The sequence below is a fragment of the Rhincodon typus genome, chromosome 6 (genome assembly GCF_021869965.1).
Source record: "Rhincodon typus isolate 14 chromosome 6, sRhiTyp1.1, whole genome shotgun sequence".
NCBI classification, from domain to species: domain Eukaryota; kingdom Metazoa; phylum Chordata; class Chondrichthyes; order Orectolobiformes; family Rhincodontidae; genus Rhincodon; species Rhincodon typus.
This window is the reverse complement of record NC_063337.1, coordinates 261,134-281,296: the sequence shown is the minus strand read 5'-3', so window position 1 is coordinate 281,296 and position 20,163 is coordinate 261,134. Positions and strand designations below refer to the sequence as shown.

The 20,163-nt window shown below is 44.4% G+C and overlaps 1 protein-coding gene across 1 annotated transcript in view; it reads right to left on the bottom strand.

Moving 5' to 3' along the window:
* The window catches only part of LOC109916102 (dynein heavy chain domain-containing protein 1), a 210,088-nt gene that overhangs the window by 69,240 nt on the left and 120,685 nt on the right, over nt 1–20,163 (bottom strand). The window contains exons 23-27 of the mRNA XM_048597842.1: nt 15,503–17,285; nt 13,759–13,985; nt 9,755–9,956; nt 6,756–6,858; nt 3,323–3,472 (exon numbers count right to left, since the gene is read on the bottom strand). Of these exons, the coding sequence (XP_048453799.1) occupies nt 3,323–3,472; nt 6,756–6,858; nt 9,755–9,956; nt 13,759–13,985; nt 15,503–17,285 (2,465 nt within the window). The remainder of the gene's footprint in view (nt 1–3,322; nt 3,473–6,755; nt 6,859–9,754; nt 9,957–13,758; nt 13,986–15,502; nt 17,286–20,163) is intronic.

Sequence of the window (20,163 nt, the reverse complement as noted above, 5' to 3'; positions counted from 1 at the left end):
GTCTGGACAATGGTATTTCTGCATGTTCTGAAAGTGTTGCTTACTCCTGCACACTTTTTAAAAGTGATCTAGTTTTACAAATGTAACACTCCTTTAACATGGCTGAACATTGTGCCTGTGAAGCCTGTTATTTTATCGCATTGATACTATTCTTAGCATCTGGTGTTTGACTTACTCTCTGTGTTGGCCGGTCATGTGATCCTCGATCCTATGTCCATGCCGTATAAACTGAATAGTCCTTCTGGCTTTCCTGGGGCACTGTTTGACTTTCCCTCTCAGAATTTATCTGAGCATCTGTTTTGGTTTCTACTTCCAGAACAATTTGAATAGATTTCTTTAAAATGAACTCTTCTTCAGACTGGAAGAAATCTGACAAAGACTCATCAATAATTCCAGTAACAATTTTGCATCTTTTTTCGAAGTTCCATATTCAGTTTTCCATTAATCTGTAGAGATCATTAATGAAACTGTCCATAGATTCCCCTGGAAGCTGAACTCCTTTGTTAAAGTTTGATCATTCAAGAATTCTTTTTGTTTCTTAAATTGAAATAATCAGCAAAGACTTTTAGGACATTTTCAAAAGAATCTGTATCTACTTAATATTCTAATGAATAATATCATCCACATAGGCCCCACTGAATACAGTAGTGTATTAACTTGTTCTACTTCAGACTTTGTGTTTAATTTTGAAGTAATTCTGTCTCGTAAGGAAATGTCTCCTCCAAGAAGCCCAAACCTGTGTCCTGTACAATCCGTTGCTGACCTGAGGAAGTATTCAGTTTCCTTCCATTTCTTGACAATGTGCTTATTAATATTTGCTACTGGTAAAGCCATATCAAATCTGCATTATTTCAATACTGCTTTTCATCTAATGTTCTTCAAGCTTATATTCTTTGATTCATCAAAGTTGTTGTAAATTTAATTACTGAAGAGTTTGGTGGACTCTAATTATTTTTGTTTGCTAGTCTGTTTAAATTTGTATTGCTGTAAAGGTCTATTAAATTTGTCAATAAACCTTCAAATTTTTAAGTGGTTGACTTGCACTGATCTTTTGTTTTCAAAATTCTGTTTATTTGAAATACTGTATCTCTTTCCTGCTTATTAGTTTTTCTCTCTTTCTTTCAGATTTCCCCATATTTTTTAATGATTAAGATGTTGGCTTCTCATTTTCTTTCACGGTTTTTGTGCCTTCTTCAGCCAAGATGGAGTTGTCCTGCTTCTTCCAAGACAAAATGGACATTCTCTGTTTTTTTTTCGCTGTTGAAGGAATGCTTTCTTTTACATTCGCCTCGAAACAAAGTTCTCTGCTGCAGCTCTTGTTAATCTTCCCACCAAAATTAAGATAATTAATGACTGAGTCCTGGAGCTTTTAAAGCTTTAATCCCTCTTGATTTTTCTTTTCTTCTAGTCTCTTTAACTAGATTTCTCTACATTTGCTCTTTTACAGCTTAAGTAAATTCTGAATCTTCCTGACTCTGTGTAAATTACTTCTCTAGCCCTATCACAGTCCCTTATAGCTGTATCTCACAGCGCCAATTCTCAAGGGCAGTGACATTTTTTGTGAAGTGAAAACTTCCTCCTCTTCCTTTCTTGGTCTTTGCACAGATTTCCCCTTTTTTCCCTCAGGAATATCTCACTTTACTCCTAGAGGTTTCCTTAGCTCCCTACAGCGATTCCCTCACTAAGATCTTTGCTTTTTTCTGAGCATGACTGGTGTTTTCAATTGGTCACATACTTTCCCCTGTGCCTCTTACCAGCTTCTTGGTGAAGTTTGCCTTTGGAGTGTTGAATTTGTTCTGTGGCTCCTGCCACAGTTGCTGTTGTCTCTCTCTGTTGGATTTTGCTGCTAGCTGGCTGTGTTTTCTTGGGAAATGGGAAACTCACTTTTCTTCAGCAAATTATTTTTTCAGGTTCTTTGGGAATGTTATCCTCATGGTGGTGGTGGTGGGGGCGCGTGGGAAGGGCAATGCATGAAATTCACATTCAAACTGTAGCTTCCATGTGGTATTTGCACAGTCTGCCGCTGTTCACATCTCATGGTATCTGTCCTTCTCTGCCAGTATGTGGCTCAGGGTAATTGTTGTTTGAGGTAATTTGTTGCAACCACTCTTCCTTTGTCTTCACTGTTTCCAGATCCTGTCTAATCACCAGTGATTTTGAAGGACGTTTCACAATCTTTGCATGTCTCAAAGCCAATGAAATATTTGGTGCAGATTAGGTGAAATGAATAGAAATAGCAGCAGCCTCATGTAGAACATGTTTTTTTTTAAATTCATTTGTGGGGTGTGGGCGTCCCTGGCTGGGCCCAACATTTATTGCCCATCCCTAGTTGCCCTTGAGAAGGTGGAGGTGAGCTGCTTTCTTGAACCGCTGCAGTCCATGTGCTGTGGGTTGACCCACAAGGCCACTAAGGAGGGAATTCCAGGATTTTGACCCGGCGACACTGAAGGAACAGCGATATATTTCCAAGTCAGGATGGTGAGTGGCTTGGAGGGGAACTTGAGGGTGTGGTGTTCCCATGTATCTGCTGCCCTTGACCTTCTAGTTGGAAGTGGTCATGGATTTGGAAGTTGAGAAACAAGGATGTCATACTGCAGTTATACACGGCCTTTGTCAAACCACAACAGCAGAGAACTGTGGGGCTGAATGGCCTGATTCTGCAGTCTCCATTGTAATGTAGGAATTTTGCAGACAATTATAGTTCAGCAAATGCATGGAAAGAGATTGATCAGACAATCTAACTTCTGTGACATTAATTGAGGGATGAATTTTAATATGGACGCTAAAGTAAACCCCCTCCCCCACTCATATTTGTGTTGTGCCATCATTTGGTTTAATGCCTGTTCAAATAATGGCACATTTAATCCTATGGTACTGCATTGGAAACACCGGCTTCAATGCTGTGCTGGGCTTATGGAGTAGGACTGAATCTACAAATAAAAAAACTAAAAACTGCGGATGCTGGGAATCAGAAACACAATCAGAAATTACTGGGAAAAGCTCAGCAGGTCTGGTACCATCTGTGGAGAGAGAACCAGAGTTAATGTTCTGGGTCTAGTGACCCTTCTTCAGAACGCACTGAGGCACATGCATAGAATCACAGAATTTTGATGGAAGAGGCCACTTGGTCCCTTGTGTATGGACTTGTGTTGGGAAATGATCCACTCAGATACTGTGCATGGCTCCCTGGCAAAGAGCAGCTGTGTCCCATTCAAGATGGAAGTCCCAGTTACCACAACGGCAATCAAAGCTCAATTCCTGCTCATTTGACAGGTTTATTGATGGCCCAATCTGAATGACCTCAAGTCAGATGAACACTAACCATGGCAAATTCTTCATCAAATTTCTTGCGTGCAGCCTCCAGTTCTCGCATTAGCAGTGCGATGCGGAACTCCTCATTACGGCACTTAGACATGAGATCTATAAACTCTGCTTTCACTTTCCCAAACCGGTCAATCAATTGTCTCCTTATCTGCAGCAGATAAGAAGATCCAGTCAGACAGCGTTTCAGTTCAGGTACAGTGAGCAATTATTGAAAGGAGGTTGGTGATACTGTGGACAGTGAAGAAGGTTATCTAAGATTACAAAGAGATCTTGATCAACTGGGTCAATAGGCAGAGGGGTGGAAGATGGAGTTTAATTTGAATAAATGTGAGGTATTGTATTTTGGTAAAACACACAAAGGCAAGGCAATTAAAAGTTGGGTAGCTTTGGGTAGTGTTGCAGATCACACAGACCTAGGGGTTCAGGTACATAATTCTTAGGTAGGATGGTTAAGAAGGTGTTTAGCACGCTTGATTTCATTGCTCAGTGCTTTGAGTGTAGGAGTTGGGATGTCATGTTGAGGTTATACAGGATGTTGGTGAGGCCTCTTCTGGAGTTCTGTGTGCAGTTCCAGTCGCCCTGTTATGGAAGGATATTATTAAGCTGGAAAGGGTTCAGAAGAGATTTACCAGGATGTTGCAGGAATGGTGGGCTTGATTTATAAGGAGAGGATGGATAGGCTGGAACTTTTCTCTTTGGAGCATAGGAGGTTGAAGGGTGACTTTATAAAATCATGAGGGGTATAGATAAGGTGAATGGCAGGTGTCTTTTTCAAACATGGGGGATTTCAAGGCTAGGGGGCATGTTTTTAAGGTGAGAGGAGAAAGATTTAAAAAAGACATAAAGGGCAATTTTTTAATGCAGAGAGTGGTTCACGTGTGGAGTGAACCTCCAGAGTAAGTGGTGGAAATGGGTACAGTTACAACATTTAAAAGACATTTAGATAAGTGCATGATAGGAAATGTTTGGAGGGATATGGTCCAAAGCACGGGCAGATGGGGCTAGTTTATTTGGGATTATGTTCAGCACGGACTGGTTGGACTGAAGGGTCTGTTTCCATTCTGTATGACTCTATTCCTCTATAAGTAGAAGACTAAGGAAGTCTTGGTACACTTGTATAGGGGTTGGTGACACCACATCTGGAATATTATGGTCAGATTTCAAGTGATATACTTGCATTCAAGGTGGGACAGAAAGATTTTACTAGATTGGTCCCTGGGACTGTCCCTGGGAAAGTGGCCTTTCCCAAAGTGGGGCTTGGAATCCCAGGTGGGGTCATGAGCTGGAATTTTAAAGTTGTGAGCTCTGAGGCAGGACTCAGAACTCTGACCAAGTTATTCCATCTGTACAGCTGTGTTCCCAAACTTACCATTCTCACTCAAGGGTCATAACAATTGTCAAGCTCTGAAATTGGGTCATAGAGGGAAAAATTTGCCACATTCTGTCCTATACTGATAATGCTACATTGAAATAGCTAGAAATAAAGGCCATTCATAATTTAAAAAATAAACTGGCATTATTCTAAACCTCAAAAAGCCTCAATCAACCAGTACATTAGACATAGAGGCCTCTTAATTCCGTGCAAACATTGAGCTGTTGACATAAAGGTCACAGAGAAAAAAAACCTAGCTTATTATAAACTCAGAGAGCTGTCATTCAATTAAAATAAAAAGTTCTCTGCACCTGTGTAAATAGAGTTAATCCTTTTGTAAGTCTGGGCACTCACCCAAGTTATAAAGGAGCATAAGTTGGCACTAATTTGGCAAGAAAGGTGCATGAGCTGCATGGGTAATATCAGCTTTTGCAAGGTTTCTGAATCAAAACTATGATGCATGAGTCCTCTAGGCGAGACATGGACAGGGTGGTGCTGGAAGATGCCATATTTTTGTTAATTCAGGAAGTGGGTGTCACTGGCTGGGCCTGCATTTATTGCCCGTCCCTAGTTGCCCTTGAGAAAGTGGTGGTAAGCTGCATGCTGAGAGGCTGGGGAAATCCTAACACAAGGGCAAAAACTCAGGATAAGAGGGCAACCATTTCTGGCTGAGATGAGAAATGGCTTCACTCCAAGGGTTTTGAATCCTACAAGGTTGTGGATGCTCCCACGTTGAATGTATTTAATGCTGGGATAGACAGATTCTTGGTCCCATGGAATCACGGGATAGTGGCAGTGAGCAGGAACGTTTGGCTGAACCCCAAAATCAGCCTTGATGGTATTGAATGATGTAGTAAGCTTTACAAGTATTTATTAGTAAGGAAATCATGGGTTATGGGGAGAAGGCAAGAGAATTGACTTGAGAAACATATTAGTCATGATTGAATGGTAGTGCAGACTCGATGGACCAAATGGCCTAATTCTGATTCTATATCTAATGGTCCTATGGATGGGCTGAATGGCCTTTCCCTGCTCCTATTTCCTGTGTTAAAAAGAGAGAGTCAACAATCTGGTCAGATCCACATTGAGGTGTCCCGAACACAGCTGAGAACTATTGAGCTCAATGTCTGCTTTTATCATTAAGTCAAAGAGTCATACAGCATAGAAACAGACCCTTTGGTCCAATTAGTCCACACTGACAATGTTCCCAACTAAACTAGACCCACTTATAAACCAAGATACCCTCAAACTGACAGTAAAATGGACAGCTTAAGATCCTTGGGTCAGAGTTCAGAAACTGACCTTTCAACTTCTGGAAACTGGGGTCAGATCCAGCCCCATATACAGGAGACACATTGTATCCACTCCAGTCTGGAATGCTTAGGTCTGTCTGGAAAGGCTGTTTGGAATTTTTTGGGTGAAGGAATAATGTTGGCATACCTATTCACACGTGTGTGATCCGGTAAAGATGAGAGTTTTAAGAGCCTGAAGCATCAAGTATCATAAATCAGCAATAAAATCTATTTTATATCCAGATACCAGAGCTCATATGTTTCCACTTGCAGAGGGTGGTTCTAACTTGGTGTTGCAAGTTGGACCTATTCAAAAAATTTCAGAGCAACTGGTGTTTCCAAACAATAGATTTGCGATGACAGAAGTGACTGTGTATCTGATGCATTTGGTTTCATAGAGGTCCCAATGAAGAAATAGATTCTTTACTCTTAGTTAGAATTGGGAAGGGTCATTCTGGGGTGATCTGCTGTAGGTCAGAGAGAAGGGAACAAGCCATCCAGTCCTCATTATTACACACTCCTGGTGTCAGGCCATGACCCTTCACTGATTGAATCTGGCCTATGAGGCTCTCAATTGGCCCATTGTCTAGACTGAGACAAGAGGATTACCTTTGATCACGACTTTGTAGCAGAGGAAGTTGCAGTTCCTTTAACCTCTGACCCAAGGAGAGTCAGTGCTCTTTGACCCTGAACCATATGATTCAGAATAGGAATGGAGGAAGATGAGGGAAATCAGAAGAGCTGGGAGTTATGGCAACATTCCTTACCTCTGCCAGTTCATTGAGCTTGTGTTTCAGGTCATCTATGTGCTTCTTGTATTCCTCAGCTTCTTTATACACTTGCTGGATCTTATGCAAACCCATTCCCATCCTGTAAATCACACTTAGATTCTTTAATATCCTCACAGAGCTATTCCAGACACAAAATGTCAGCAATCTGAAGAGCTATGCGTTAGTCCCATTCATATCTTAAACTTTTCAAATAGTTATCCATTACCTTTCTATAAATGACTAGATTCCATACTCCCCTTTTTCAAGTTAGATTACCCCTGAATTTATAATCATTTACACTAAAGCGTTTCTCCTAATTTCGTCATCTTAAAAACATTCTCTCAAGGGATGTGGATCAGCATTTATTGTTCGTCCTTAGTTGTCCCTTGAGAAGGTGGTGATGAGCTGCCTTCTTGAACCACAGTAATCCAAGTGCTGTGGGTTGACCCACAATGTCATCAGGGAGGGAATTCCAGGATTTTGACCCAGTGACAGTGAAGGAACGGTGATATATTTCGAAGTCAGGATGGTGAGTGGTTTGGAGGGGAACTTGCAGGGGGGTGGTGTTCACACGTATCTGCTACATTGGTGGTAATTTAAAATTCTGGCCTCTAGTCTGCAACTACATAACAAAGTAAAGGATTTTTTTCCCAATTTAGCATAACCTGTCATTGCTCTGAGTTATCCTGAACCTTATTTGTTCTGATCAAATTCTGATCATGGTTCCTTCAGTATTGCTGGATCAAAATCCTGGAATTCTCTTCCTCAGGGCATTCTGGGTCTACTTATAGCAGTGGACTGCAGCTGTTCAAGAAGGTAGCTCACCACCACCCACCTCAGGGGAACTATGTACTGGCAATAAACCTTGGGCCCAGCCAGTGATGACCACATCCATGAATGAATTTAAAATGACTTCTATCCTTTTCTCTGAATTCAAGCATCTCATATGTCTTCATTTCTAAATAAAAATTCCTGTGTGTTTGGGTGTCATATAGTATGGAAAAGGCATTTAGCTCATAAAGTCTGTACCACCAGCTCTCACTCCATTTATAAATTTGCTGATGACACCACTGTAGTGGTTTGAATCTCAATGACAACGACAACACAGTGTACAGGAAAGAGATCGACAGCTTAGTGGCCTGATGTAAAGACAACAATCTCTCCCTCAATGTCAGTAAAATGAAGGAGCCGGCCATCAAATTCAGGAAGCAGAGTGGAGTACACACCCCTGTCTGTATCAGTGGTGCTGAGCTGGAGGTGATAGAGAGCTCAAGTTCCTAGGACTAAATATACCAACAATCTGTCCTGGTCCATCCACATCAACACGATGGTCAAGAGAGCTCACCAACACCTCTGCTTCCTCAGAAGGCTAAGGAAATTCAGTATGTCTGCAAAGACTCTTACCAAGTTTCATAGAAGGACCATAGAAAGCATCCTATCTGAATGCATCACGGCTTGGTATGGCAACTGCTCTGCCCAAGACCACAAGAAATTACAGAGAGTTGTGAACACAGCCCAGTCTATCAGATAAACCAGCCTTTCTTCCATCGACTCCATCTACACTTCCCACTCCCTCGGGAAAGTAGCCAACATAATCAAAGACCCCTCCCACCCCAGTTGTATACTCTCTTCCACCCTCTTCCATTAGGCAGAAGATATAAAGGTTTGAAAACACATGACGAAAGATTCAATAACAGCTTCTTCCCTGCTGTTATCAGACTGTTGAACAGACCTCTCATATTAAAGTTGATCTTTCTCTGCACCTTCTCTATATCTGTAACTCTATATTCTGCAGATAGCAAGAACTGCTGATGCTGGAGTCAGAGATACCACAGTACGGAGCTGGAGGAACACAGGCCAGGCAGCATCAGAGGAACAGGAGAGCTGACGTTTCAGGTTGGGACCCTTCCTGACCCGAAACATCGACTTTCCTGCTCCTGTGATGCTGCCTGACCTGCTGTGTCTCTCTAGCTCCACACTTACTAACTCTATATTTTGCATTCTGTTCTACTCGCCTGATGTACTTATGTAAGGTATGATTTGTCTGGACAGGAAGCAAAACAATATTTTTCACTGTATCTCAGTACATATGACAATAATAATCAAATCAAATCACCAAAAATATACTCCCTACACCAGTCCCACTTTCCAGCACTAAATCCATAGCCTTGAATATTATGACATTTCAAGTGCTCATCCAAGTACTTTTTAAAGGTTGTTAGATTGCCCACCTCTACTACCCTCCCAGTCAGTGCATCCCAGACCCCACCACAAGAGAAGGAAAATCTTTGCCTCAAATCTCCTCTCAAATGCTTGCATTTCATTTTAAAATGATGCCACCAAGGCCAGCATTTGTTGCAGATCCTGAATTGCCTAGAAGGCTGTTAACAGTCAACAACACCACTGTGGGTCTGGAGTCACGTGTAGACCAGACCAGGGAACAATGAACCGGATGGGTTTTTAACAACAATCAGAAACGGTTATATGGTCATCATTTGGTCAGCTTTTTAAATTCCAGTCTTTCATTGAATTCAAATTGCACCTCTGCAATGGCAGGATTTGACCCCAGTCCCCAAGACATTAGCCTGGGCCTCAGGATTAGTAGCCTAGTGACATTATCACTATACCACTACCTCCCCTCCAGCCTTCTGCACTGAAGGAAGCTCATCACTGCCATCAAACATCCTCCATTCCCTTAAATTCATGTCACTTTAACCCCTCCCGACTGCCTTCCCAATTGTTTCTCTTAACTCCCTATTCCCCCAATATCTTCTGATTCTCCTAATCCCTGCTCTTTTCACAATTCCCTCATCTCCACCCACTAACCCCTTGAATTCCCTAATAGTGCCTATTCTGATGATGGCACATTGTCCTAATTCTGATCCAATTCCCCTCATCCCTAATCTCTGCCCTATCCTGTTCTGGCTCCAGCTGAATTCACCTGCTCGTTTCATGAAATAGCAATCTCTTTCAGGATGACAGAGAGAATAACTCACCTCTCACTTTCCAAAGCCACACATCGATCCAGGTTATAGGACAGCATCCAGAAGAGGTCAATGAAATCCAGGTAGTGACGTGGGGAAATGAGAGGTAGGTTGGGGAACACATGATTCAAGTAGCTCAAAGCTGATTGGTGAATTAAAGCCATGACATTGGTGATTTCTGGGATCATTGTCCAAATCTGAGCGACTGATTGACCTGTAGTGAGAGGACACAACGCCATCAGTGTGTGGCTTCAGCAAATGTAGCCAGTCAAACACACAACACTACATGGCAGCTATAATATCGACTGCACAGAATCAACAACCTACATTCATATAGCGTTAACGTTTTGGGTCTGGTGACCCTTCCTTAGAACTGCTCTGAGGAAGGGTTACCGGACCCGAAACATTAACTCTGATTTTTTCTTCACAGATGCTGCCAGACCTGCTGAGCTTTTCCAGCAACTTTATTTTTGTTCCTGATTTACAGCATCCGCAGTTCTTTCAGTTTTTACATTTATATAGCATCTTTCCGAATCACAAAACTTTAGTTACCAATGTAATGGAGTGGGAACTCTTAGCTCAAATGCAGAAGGCAGAGAAAGCCTTATTTTAATGTTCCAGCTGAAAAACTGACTCTCCAACATTGCGGCACTCCTTCAGCACTGACCCTCCGACAGTGCGGCACTCCCTCAGCACTGACCCTCCGACAGTGCGGCACTCCCTCAGTACTGACCCTCCGACAGTGCGGCGCTCCCTCAGCATTGACCCTCCGACAGCGCGGCGCTTCCTCAGCATTGACCCTCCAACAGTGCGGCGCTTCCTCAGCACTGACCCTCCGACAGTGCAGCTCTCCCTCAGTACTTACCCTCCGACAGCGCGGCGCTCCCTCAGCACTGACCCTCCGACAGTGCCCCCTCCCTCAGCACTGACCCTCTGACAGTGTGGCTCTCCCTCAGCACTGACCCTCCGACAGTGCAGCTCTCCCTCAGTACTTACCCTCCGACAGTGTGGCGCTCCCTCAGCGCTGACCGTCTGGCACTATGTTCTTTTTCTTTGCTCAAAACCCAAAGATGGGAACAACCTGGTCCAAGGGATCACTCCTCTTTTGAGTCATGTATATTTTCATTGCTGTTATTTTGTTCACATTATTCTTGGTGAGGCTCTGTCCCTGATCCAATACATTTCTTGGGTGTGCCTTCAATATATTTATCAGCATTAACAGTTTTCCAGCTGACCAATTGCTCCTGACCACGCTATGTTATTTTTGATAGCCTCCGCAATGTTCCTTTCAGACCCACTTCATGTACTTCTCCCTGTTTGGTTATCCTTTGCTTTGTCTTTTCCGTTCACTGGTACCTGAGCTTATTTTAGATGTTTCTTTGCAGTTTGTTTTAGTTTTTCTGTTGTCTCTTCATTTGTTCTGCGTTTGTCTTTTGTGAAAGGAGGGCTACAGGTTGAAGTGGGTCCTGTTCTTTGACACCTCTCTCTGACCTCTTGCTGTTTATCCCGGGAACAGATTTGTCCAGTGTCCAGTGATTGGAGATGCCGGTGATGGACTGGGCTGGACAAGGTCAGAAGTCACATGACACCAGGTTATAGTCCAACAGGTTTATTTGAAAACACAAGCTTTCTAAGCCTTCCTCCTTGTCAGGCTATGAACCGAAAGCTTCGGTTTTCAAATAAACCTGTTGGACTATAACCTGGTGTTGTGTGATTTCTGACAGTATACTGTGGATAGTCTGGGTGGAATCTTGTGAATTGAGCCTGGCTCCTGAGGGTTTAAGCAATAGCTGGGCTTTTCCCTGAACTCTACCAGTGACACTGTGAGTAATTTCTACACTTGAGCTATTGCTATCACCGTACAAGGCACTAGTCAGGCCACAGGGGAGCAGGAAAGTTGACATTTCAGGTTCACACCCTTCATCAGGATCCTGATAAAGGACCTGATGAAGGGTGTAAACCCGAAATGTCAGCTTTCCTGCTTCTCTGATGCTGCCTGACCTGCTGTGTTCCTCCAGCTCCACACTGTATTGACTCTGACTCCAGCATCTGCAGTTCTTGCTATCTCTGACCTACTAGTCACACTACAGCTGGAATACTGTGACCAGTTTTGGTCCCCTTATCTAAGGAACAATAGACTGGCATTGGAGTCAGTCCAGAGAAGGTTCGCGCGGCTGATCCTGGATATGGAGGGACTGTCTTATGAGGAGAGGTTCTGTAGGTTGGGCCTGTGCTCATTAGAGTTTAGAAAATGAGAGGTAACTTTATTGAAACATTGCAGATTCTTAGGGGACTTGCCAGGGTAGATGCAGAAAGGCTGTTTCTCCTTGTGGGAGCGTATAGGACCAGAGGTCATCATCTCAGAATAAGGAGCACCAATTTAAGACAGAGATGAGGAGAAATATCTTCTCTCAGAGGGGAGTGAATCTGTGGAATTCTTTGCCACAGAGGCATGTTGAAGCTGGGTCATTGAGTATATTCAAGGCTGAGAGAGACTGATTTTTAATCAGTAAGGGAATTAAAGGTGATGGGGAAAAAGGCAGCAGAGTGGACTTGAGGATTATCAAATCGCCATGATCTCATTGAATGTCATTCAGAGGGCTGAATGGCCTACTTCTATTCCCACATTTTATGGTTTTATAGTAACTGGCTGACTGGGGAAGGCAGGGAAAGAAGCTGAACGGTTATCATTTTGGTGGGATTAGGCAGGAGGAGACAGGAGGTGGCTCTAACAAACCAGGTGAGCTTAGACAGGTGATGAGAGGAGTCGACAAGAGATTCTGATGAAAGATGTGAGTTCAGGGCTGGGATGGGGGAGTTGGAGAATGCGATAGAATGTGGACCAGTGGGTTAGTGGATGGCAGGTCCTGAAGGCAGACTCACAGGAACAGGAAGATTCCATTCAGTCCCTTGAGCCTGTTCCACTACCGATCAACCTACAGCGAAACATTATCTCCATGACTTGATAGAAGTCTATAAAATTATGTGATGCATAGATAGGGTTGACAGTCAGAATCTTTTTACCAGGGTAGAAATTTCTAATACAAGGGGGCATGTATTTAAGGTGAGAGAGTGAAATTTCAAAGGAGATATGAGGGGCAAGTGTTTTACATAGAGAGTGGTAGGAGTCTGGAACATGCTGCGAGGGGTGGTAGTGGAGGCAGATATGATAGGGGAATTTAAAAGACTTTTAGATAGGCACATGAATATGCAGGGGATGGAGGGATATGGATCAAGGACAGGCAGAAGGAATTAGTTTAATTTGGTGTCATGTTCAGTACAACATCGTGGGCCAAAGGGCCCATTCCTGTGCTGTATTATCTTCCATGTTCTGATTTCATAACTCTTTACCACTCTCTGCAAGTTACACCTGTTTCCCTCACTGTTTACATTTCCATTGAGCCCCAGCACCAACAGTTTTCCTGGGCAGTTAATTCCAGACACCACACCCCTTTGTGTGAGTAAGTGCTCCCTGACATCAGCCTTGAACAGCCCAGCTCGGGTTTGAAGGTTCTGACCCCTCCTTTCTTCTGGACTCTGCCCCAACCTCGTCCCCTCCACCCCCCTCCCCCAGAGGGAATAGTTTCTCTTCATCGACCCCATGGGATCCTTGAATCATTTTGAACATGTTGATTGGATCATTGTTTAATCTTTAACACTCGAGGGATTACAAGGTGGGTCTTTGGGGGGGGAGCTTTGAGGATTGTGGAAATAGATGAACAGCCAAGATCTAATTGAATGGCAGAGCAGGCTTGATGGGCTGAATGGCCTACTCCTATTCCTGTTTTTGACAGCACTCCCTAACACTCAGCATTTGTAAATTACCCTCATAATGCAATCTTTTTATCCCTCTCTGAGGCTGACATCTCCTCCTGAGGTGTGGGCTATGGATCTGAGCCCAGTGACTGTGCAGGATTGTAAAGTAATTACTCTCGCCCCTAGTCCGAGTTACCGCTGCCCTCCACCACCCTGAGCCCTGAGCCCTGACCCGAGGCTGAGGTGGGGGTCAGACTGACCGTTGGTCCTGTTGATTGTTGAGAGGTTGCTGACTCCGAGTTGTGAGTTGGCGATCTGGGTGTAAGCTTGGTGTGGCCAAGGCTGCCAGACATCAATGCAGCTACAGTGCAGGAGGAAGTGAGCCAGGTATCCAGGGAGACCAGCCCTCAGTCCAGGTGTGTACGCATTGTCCCATGTGTTCAACAGCAACACGACATGGAGAGATTGCAACACAGCCAGGAGAAACCTATACCAGAGGGACAGAGTGAGAGAGAGTGAGAGAGAGTGAGTCAGCTGGAGCAAGGGCTGGCATGGTTTGGGGAAGGGGCAATAGGGGAGCAGCATGGGGTAAAGGATGCAATGAGGAGGCAGCCTAGGATAGGTACAGTACAGGATGGGCAGCTGTACATTACTGGGTCACAACGTGTTTATCAGGCGATAGCTTGGAACTGGAAAGTCAAATAGTTAAAGGGAACTACGGTATATTTGCTGTTTACGAAACAAAAACCACAAGTGATTTGGAAAACAGCATCTAGCAAGTTTTAGAGTGAGATAAGGGTGGAGTTTTATTGCTTTAATTGTTGAGGTGACAGACCTGATACGTTGCCATTGCCTAGCCACAGTTTCTGGTCTGAGGTAGCTGCTGGACATGCTTCCAAGGAGGTAGTACTGTGTTTCTCAGTCGGTAAGAATCAGTGTCCGGATATGAAAGCAGCACTGAGATATCTCTCACAGTGAGGTGGGTTGGAAAAACTGGATCAAGTTTCAAATATCAGAACTCCTAATTGTTTCTTTTCTGAATCTGAAATCTGGTTTGAAGGAATTTCACCTCATTCTACCGTTTTAGTTTAGATCCTTGATTCACAAAGTTTTACTATTTTCTTACTCATAACTGCTCTTCATAGCTGTGTGTGTGTGAGAGTGTGTTTGTGTGCGTGTGTGGATTAGAGAGAGTCTCTGTGCATGTGTGTCTGAGAGAGAGAGAGAGAGAGTGTGTCTGTGGTCAGAACCTCAGGCACTTGGTACTCACACCTTAAACTGAGATCAAAGGATTGAGACAGGGGCTCCATTTGGATGGAGCTAAGAAACAGCAAGGAGGCAACAAACATAGGTGGAGTTGTTTATAGGTCTGTCAAGTTGGGGGGGAGCTTTGAGGATTGTGGAAATAGATGAACAGCCAAGATCTCATTGAATGGCAGAGCAGGCTTGATGGGCTGAATGGCCTACTCCTATTCCTGTTTTTGACAGCACTGCCTAACACTCAGCATTTGTAAATCGTTTCTAGATACTACACTCACTCACCTACCAGGTCTGTAAAACTCACATCTGCCTGTCAGTACCTCCAGCTATACAGCTTGATTTGGAAGGGTTGTGAGTCTTTGGCACTCCTTACCAAACAGATCTGCGGGCGCAGATTCCTTGTGTATAGTTCAGGCTGAGATAGACAGATTCTTGATCAGTCGGGGAATCAAGGATTACAGGGAAAAGGTGGGAAAGTGGATGTGAGGAATGTTGGAGCAGCCATGATCCTATTGAATGTTGGAGCAGGCTTGAGGGGCCAAATGGCCTACTCCTGTTCATATTTCTTATGGTCTAATAGTCTAAGTCACCCAAACACAAAGTGATGCTACCACTGACATTCTGCCCTCTCTTTTATTGCAGTGACACACAGTAAAAGGGAACAGAGCAGAACTGGCATGGCACAGGTACATCCTGGTGTTGGAGCTGCAGGAAAAGGCCAGAGATTGAAAGTTGTACACCTACCTCTCAATCACCTGCTCTCTCTTCACATTCAGTGGCAGCCTCTTGACGTTGGCAAACATCTTGGCTAATTCCTCCAATTCACTGGCTGTGTAAAGCTCAGGATATTTACCCTCTGCTATCACATCACTCAGATCTTGGAATGTGTCCTTCCTCAGAGCTCCGTGGACCAGGATCACTGTGTCTTTTCCATGAATCCCAGCTCCATAACTTGCCTGCTTAATCACCTTGGCCATCTCCAGTTTCGACATCTGACCATTGATCTCAAAGAGGTCGGCCATAGTGAGGTAGGCGGCCAGTCTGACCAGTGTTTTACGGCCAGAGAAATTAGTGAGAGACAGCAAGACGCAATGACCTCTGGGGGTGCACAGAACCCTGTAGATACGTACAAAGTGATACACACATTCTTTGAAGAAAATGATTTGGTAGTTGGTTTTGTTTTTGTGGTTCTGTTTCTGGACAATTAGCTGGAGCTGCTGAGCTAGAGTATCACAGCTCACCTCCCGGTATGGGTTCCACCTGGGAGAGGTCATCTGCTGTTTATTAGCTGGACGAACAGGCCACTTGCTGTAAATGAGGCTAACTATAGATTCCTCTGTGCGCAGTAAGTGGAACGGGAGCAGTGATTTTAGAGTTTCTGACCTTTTAGATTTCCTGCTGCGACTTCTGGCACGTTTCTGCTTTCTCTGAACAGAGCTCTCACTTTCTGTCAGGCGAGTTGGATAGATATCGATGTGTGGTACCCTAGTTGGAGAATGGCCCCTGGTCTTTGAGTCATGTGTCTGACCATCTGAGACTGAAGTCAACAAACTGTAAACCTTAGAACTGGAAGATTCTCTCTTGGTGGTTTCTGCTTGCTTTGAAGACTTGCTTGAGATCTTTGATCCAGATTCATTGAGCTGCAGAGATTGAGGTAATTGGGTTTTGGGGTCTAGATTAGCGGTAGCTCCAGCCTCTCCGCCATCATCACCGGATGTCTCTCTAGATCTATCTGCACTCTGCTCCTCCAGGGAGACTGGTATGGTGATTTGTCGGAACTCTGCCACATTAGATTGGCTCAAATAAGAGTCCTCAATTGAGGAGTCAGCTATCTCCTGCAGAGGCCGAAGGCTTTCAGCTCCACGTTCAGAAGTACAGAAATGAAACTGAGCCACTTCCACCAGCATCTGTGTCAAAGTCTTCTTCTCCCCTTCAGTCAGGAGGCAGTCAGAGAACGTCCTCATGGACTCATGTAGCCACAGATCAATGATGATTTTAATGACAGATGAAATGGTGGATGATATCTGAGATCCTGAATGCTTCTGTATATCTTTCTTGGGTTTGACCAGCATGGTGATAGAGGCAGGATTCAACAAGAATATACCATTCAACACTGCCCCAATATCTACCATTGAGAACAGATAATGGGCACGGCTAGGTGATGGCTTCAGAGTCTGCCTCACTCTCTGGTAAAGTTCCACTGTAGCTGAAACAAGGGCTTGGGCCAGATCGGTGTGTCTGGCCAGTGTGTAGGTTGGGAAGCTGTTCAGCCACTGGGTCACACAGGGGGTATAAATGGCTGATAACATGGCCGAGGTCATCTCTGGGAGAGCAAGGACCGTGAACAATCGGGTGAAACGAGATGAGACAAAACCCATTTTTCCTCGGAGTGGTGCACATGTCATGATATAGTTGACACGGGCAGAATGGAAGTAACGGAACTGCTGACAGTTCCCATCATACGAGCCATGACAGGTCAGTGAGTGACGGAATGTTTCGATGACTGGTTGGCATCCTGAACCAGGCTCTAAAAGATTTAAAAATGGCAAGATTAAACTCAATGTCAACTCTGTCAACATAATGAGCTAAAATGTGTGGGTGCATACTGGGAACAGGTGTGTGACATGAAAGGTGTCTGATTTATATACACATTATTTTTAGAGTTTGATTATCAGGTAATGGCATGGGGGTTGGGCACTTCTCTGAAGGATAATTCAAAAATATCCAGGCCTGATAGTCCCCTGGAACAGTGACCCTAATCCAGGGTGTGTCAGAGAGGATCTCCCTGGATTTTACTTTGGTGCTTAACGAGAAGGGGAGTAACAACTGACAGTCATTAACTGGTTTTGGTTCAGGATCAATCAGTATAGCAGTATGTTGTAATATCTGAGCAGGTTGATTCAAAATATCTACAATGGGCTATTTTGAGGGTTCCTGTGATAATGTCCATATCTCTGAGCCAGGGGACCCAGGTTCAAGTCTCACCTGCTCCAGAGGTGTGAATAACATCTCTGAACAGGTTGATTAGAAAACATATTAATTTTACCTTAGGAAAATAAGAAATTGAAAGTTTTAGGGCAGTTCGGACAAGTCCTGACTGAGGTGAGCAGTAAATGTAGTTTCTGTTCTAGAATGAGTCTAGGATAGCACAGGGAAAGAACATTAATTTCAGCAGAAAAGTTTAATTTGTGAAACTTTCAAACCTCGAGTGTTTGGTTAGACATTTGAAGGTTACTAGATGCTGAGAAAGCCTGCACCCTCAGGTTCGAAAGTATTGTTTTAGAAGACTTGACAGGAAAAGAAGTGGGGAGGATCAGTAAATCTGAATGTACAGATTTGATACAGGGGACAGTTTCTCTGGATTTAAATCTCTGTGATAGATTGTGTTGGGAAATGGGATGAGACCTCGTTTTGCTGTGTTCTAAGATGTTTCAAACTGTGTTCTACATTTATATAGCTTGGTTTATTATTTCTATCTTTTGTGTGATATACTCCTGTTCTGCTGTTAAAGAAACACTGCAGCCTAATGTGACCATGTTTCAGTTTGCAGCTGCAACACCAACTAAAATAACAACAAACATGATCTATCAAGCCAAATTTAATTCCTAAATTTGACTTGTCCTGTCTTTCCATCAACTGAGATCATAAGAAATGTGTGGGAGTGTGTGGGGGTTTGAGTGTGGAGATAAGTGGCGGGTGGGGGGCGTCAGTTTTTGGGGGGTTAAGTATGGAGGTGAATATGGGTGAGAGTGTAAATGTTTTCAAGGTGGTAAGTGTGAGGGGGAGGTATTGTGCAAGTGTGGATGGGAGCATGTGTGTGAGGATAGTTACTATGACATGGTGGAATGGCTGTTCTCTCCAATGGCAGCCTGAGTGAGAACTTGCCTGGAACTCCAAGCTGTTGCTAGGGAAAGGTCAGGTGAGATTCCACACAAAAAAGAAAATGCAGCTGTAAGGGTCCTCGGTGACAGAACAGGTGAAGGAAGAGTATTCTTCACTGATGGCGAAGTTGGGTGATGGCAGCAGTGGGATGGTGGTCCTGGTTATTGTAGCTTGATTTGTTGACGCAATCTGACCAACATCCCATCAAACCTGTGTGAGCAGTGACAGCACCCCACACACCCCACCATAAACAAAGTTATATTCAAAATTTTACCAGCATCTATTTGTCAGGTCCAGCGGCAGTGCAGAATTGGTGACAGTGATGGGGCTGCGGACTTACAAGTCCTGAATCAGGGACCTGCACACTGGCATCAAGGCATGAAGATGCTTAGACAGATGTGCTGTCTCTGGGAACTGTCCTCCAGGATAGCCTCTGTGTACACCAAATGGGGAAGGAGCAAGAAAAGGAGCCCAGAAAATAATCTGCCCCAGTTCCTCCTGGTGGGGAACCATCACCTACAGGATCACTATTATCATGGTCACAGATACAAACTTTAAACTCTGTACTTGGAGCATTTGAATACTCTTGGATAATCCCAAGAGGGACTGTCCAAAAACCAGATCTGTAATTGGATCATGTGAACCAGAAAGACTCCACATTGACACTGCCAACTCCATCAGAGCTGCATCCTGCTGTGGGTCAGGTGACAGTGAGACACCTCCAACTGGAAAGGAAAGACAGTTATGGACTGGCTTTAAGATGGTTTGGTAATGTTGGAGTAACAAGGGAGGGATGGTCAGTGCAACAGCCTTGGGATCAGCGTGATGGTGGGTTAGGAGGATCAGAGATATTCTGGGGAGATCAAACTAACAGTCCAGCAGGAACTCAGCAGGGGGAGGGGAGCTGTCAGTCTATTGTTGGGGTGGGAGTGGGGCAGGGAGGAGAGTTTAGGGTCAGTCACTCTTGAGGTCAGGGTCACTCTAAGGCTCAGGGTCACTCTCAGGCTCAGGTCACTCCTCAGTCTCAGGGACACTCTCACTCTCAGGATCACACCTCGGTCTCAGGGTCACTCTAAGGCTCAGGGTCACTCCTCACTCTCAGGGTCACTCCTCAGGCTCAGGGTCACTCCTCAGGCTCAGGGTCACTCCCAGTCCCAGGGACACTCCTCAGTCTCAGGGTCACTCCTCAGTGTCAGGGTCACACCTCACTCTCAGGGACAATCTCACTTTCAGGGTCACTCTCAGGTTCAGGGTCACTCCTCACTCTCAGGGACACTCCTCAGACTCAGGGACACTCTCACTCTCACGGTCACTCCTCACTCTCAGGGACACGCCTCACTCTCAGGGACACGCCTCACTCTCAGGGTCACTCCTCACTCTCAGGGACGCTCAGTCTCAGGGACACTCCTCAGTCTCAGGGACACTCCTCAGTCTCAGGGTCACTCCTCAAGCTCAGGGTCACTCCTCAGTCTCAGGGTCACTCTCAGGATCAGGGTCACTCCTCAGTCTCAGGGTCACTCTCA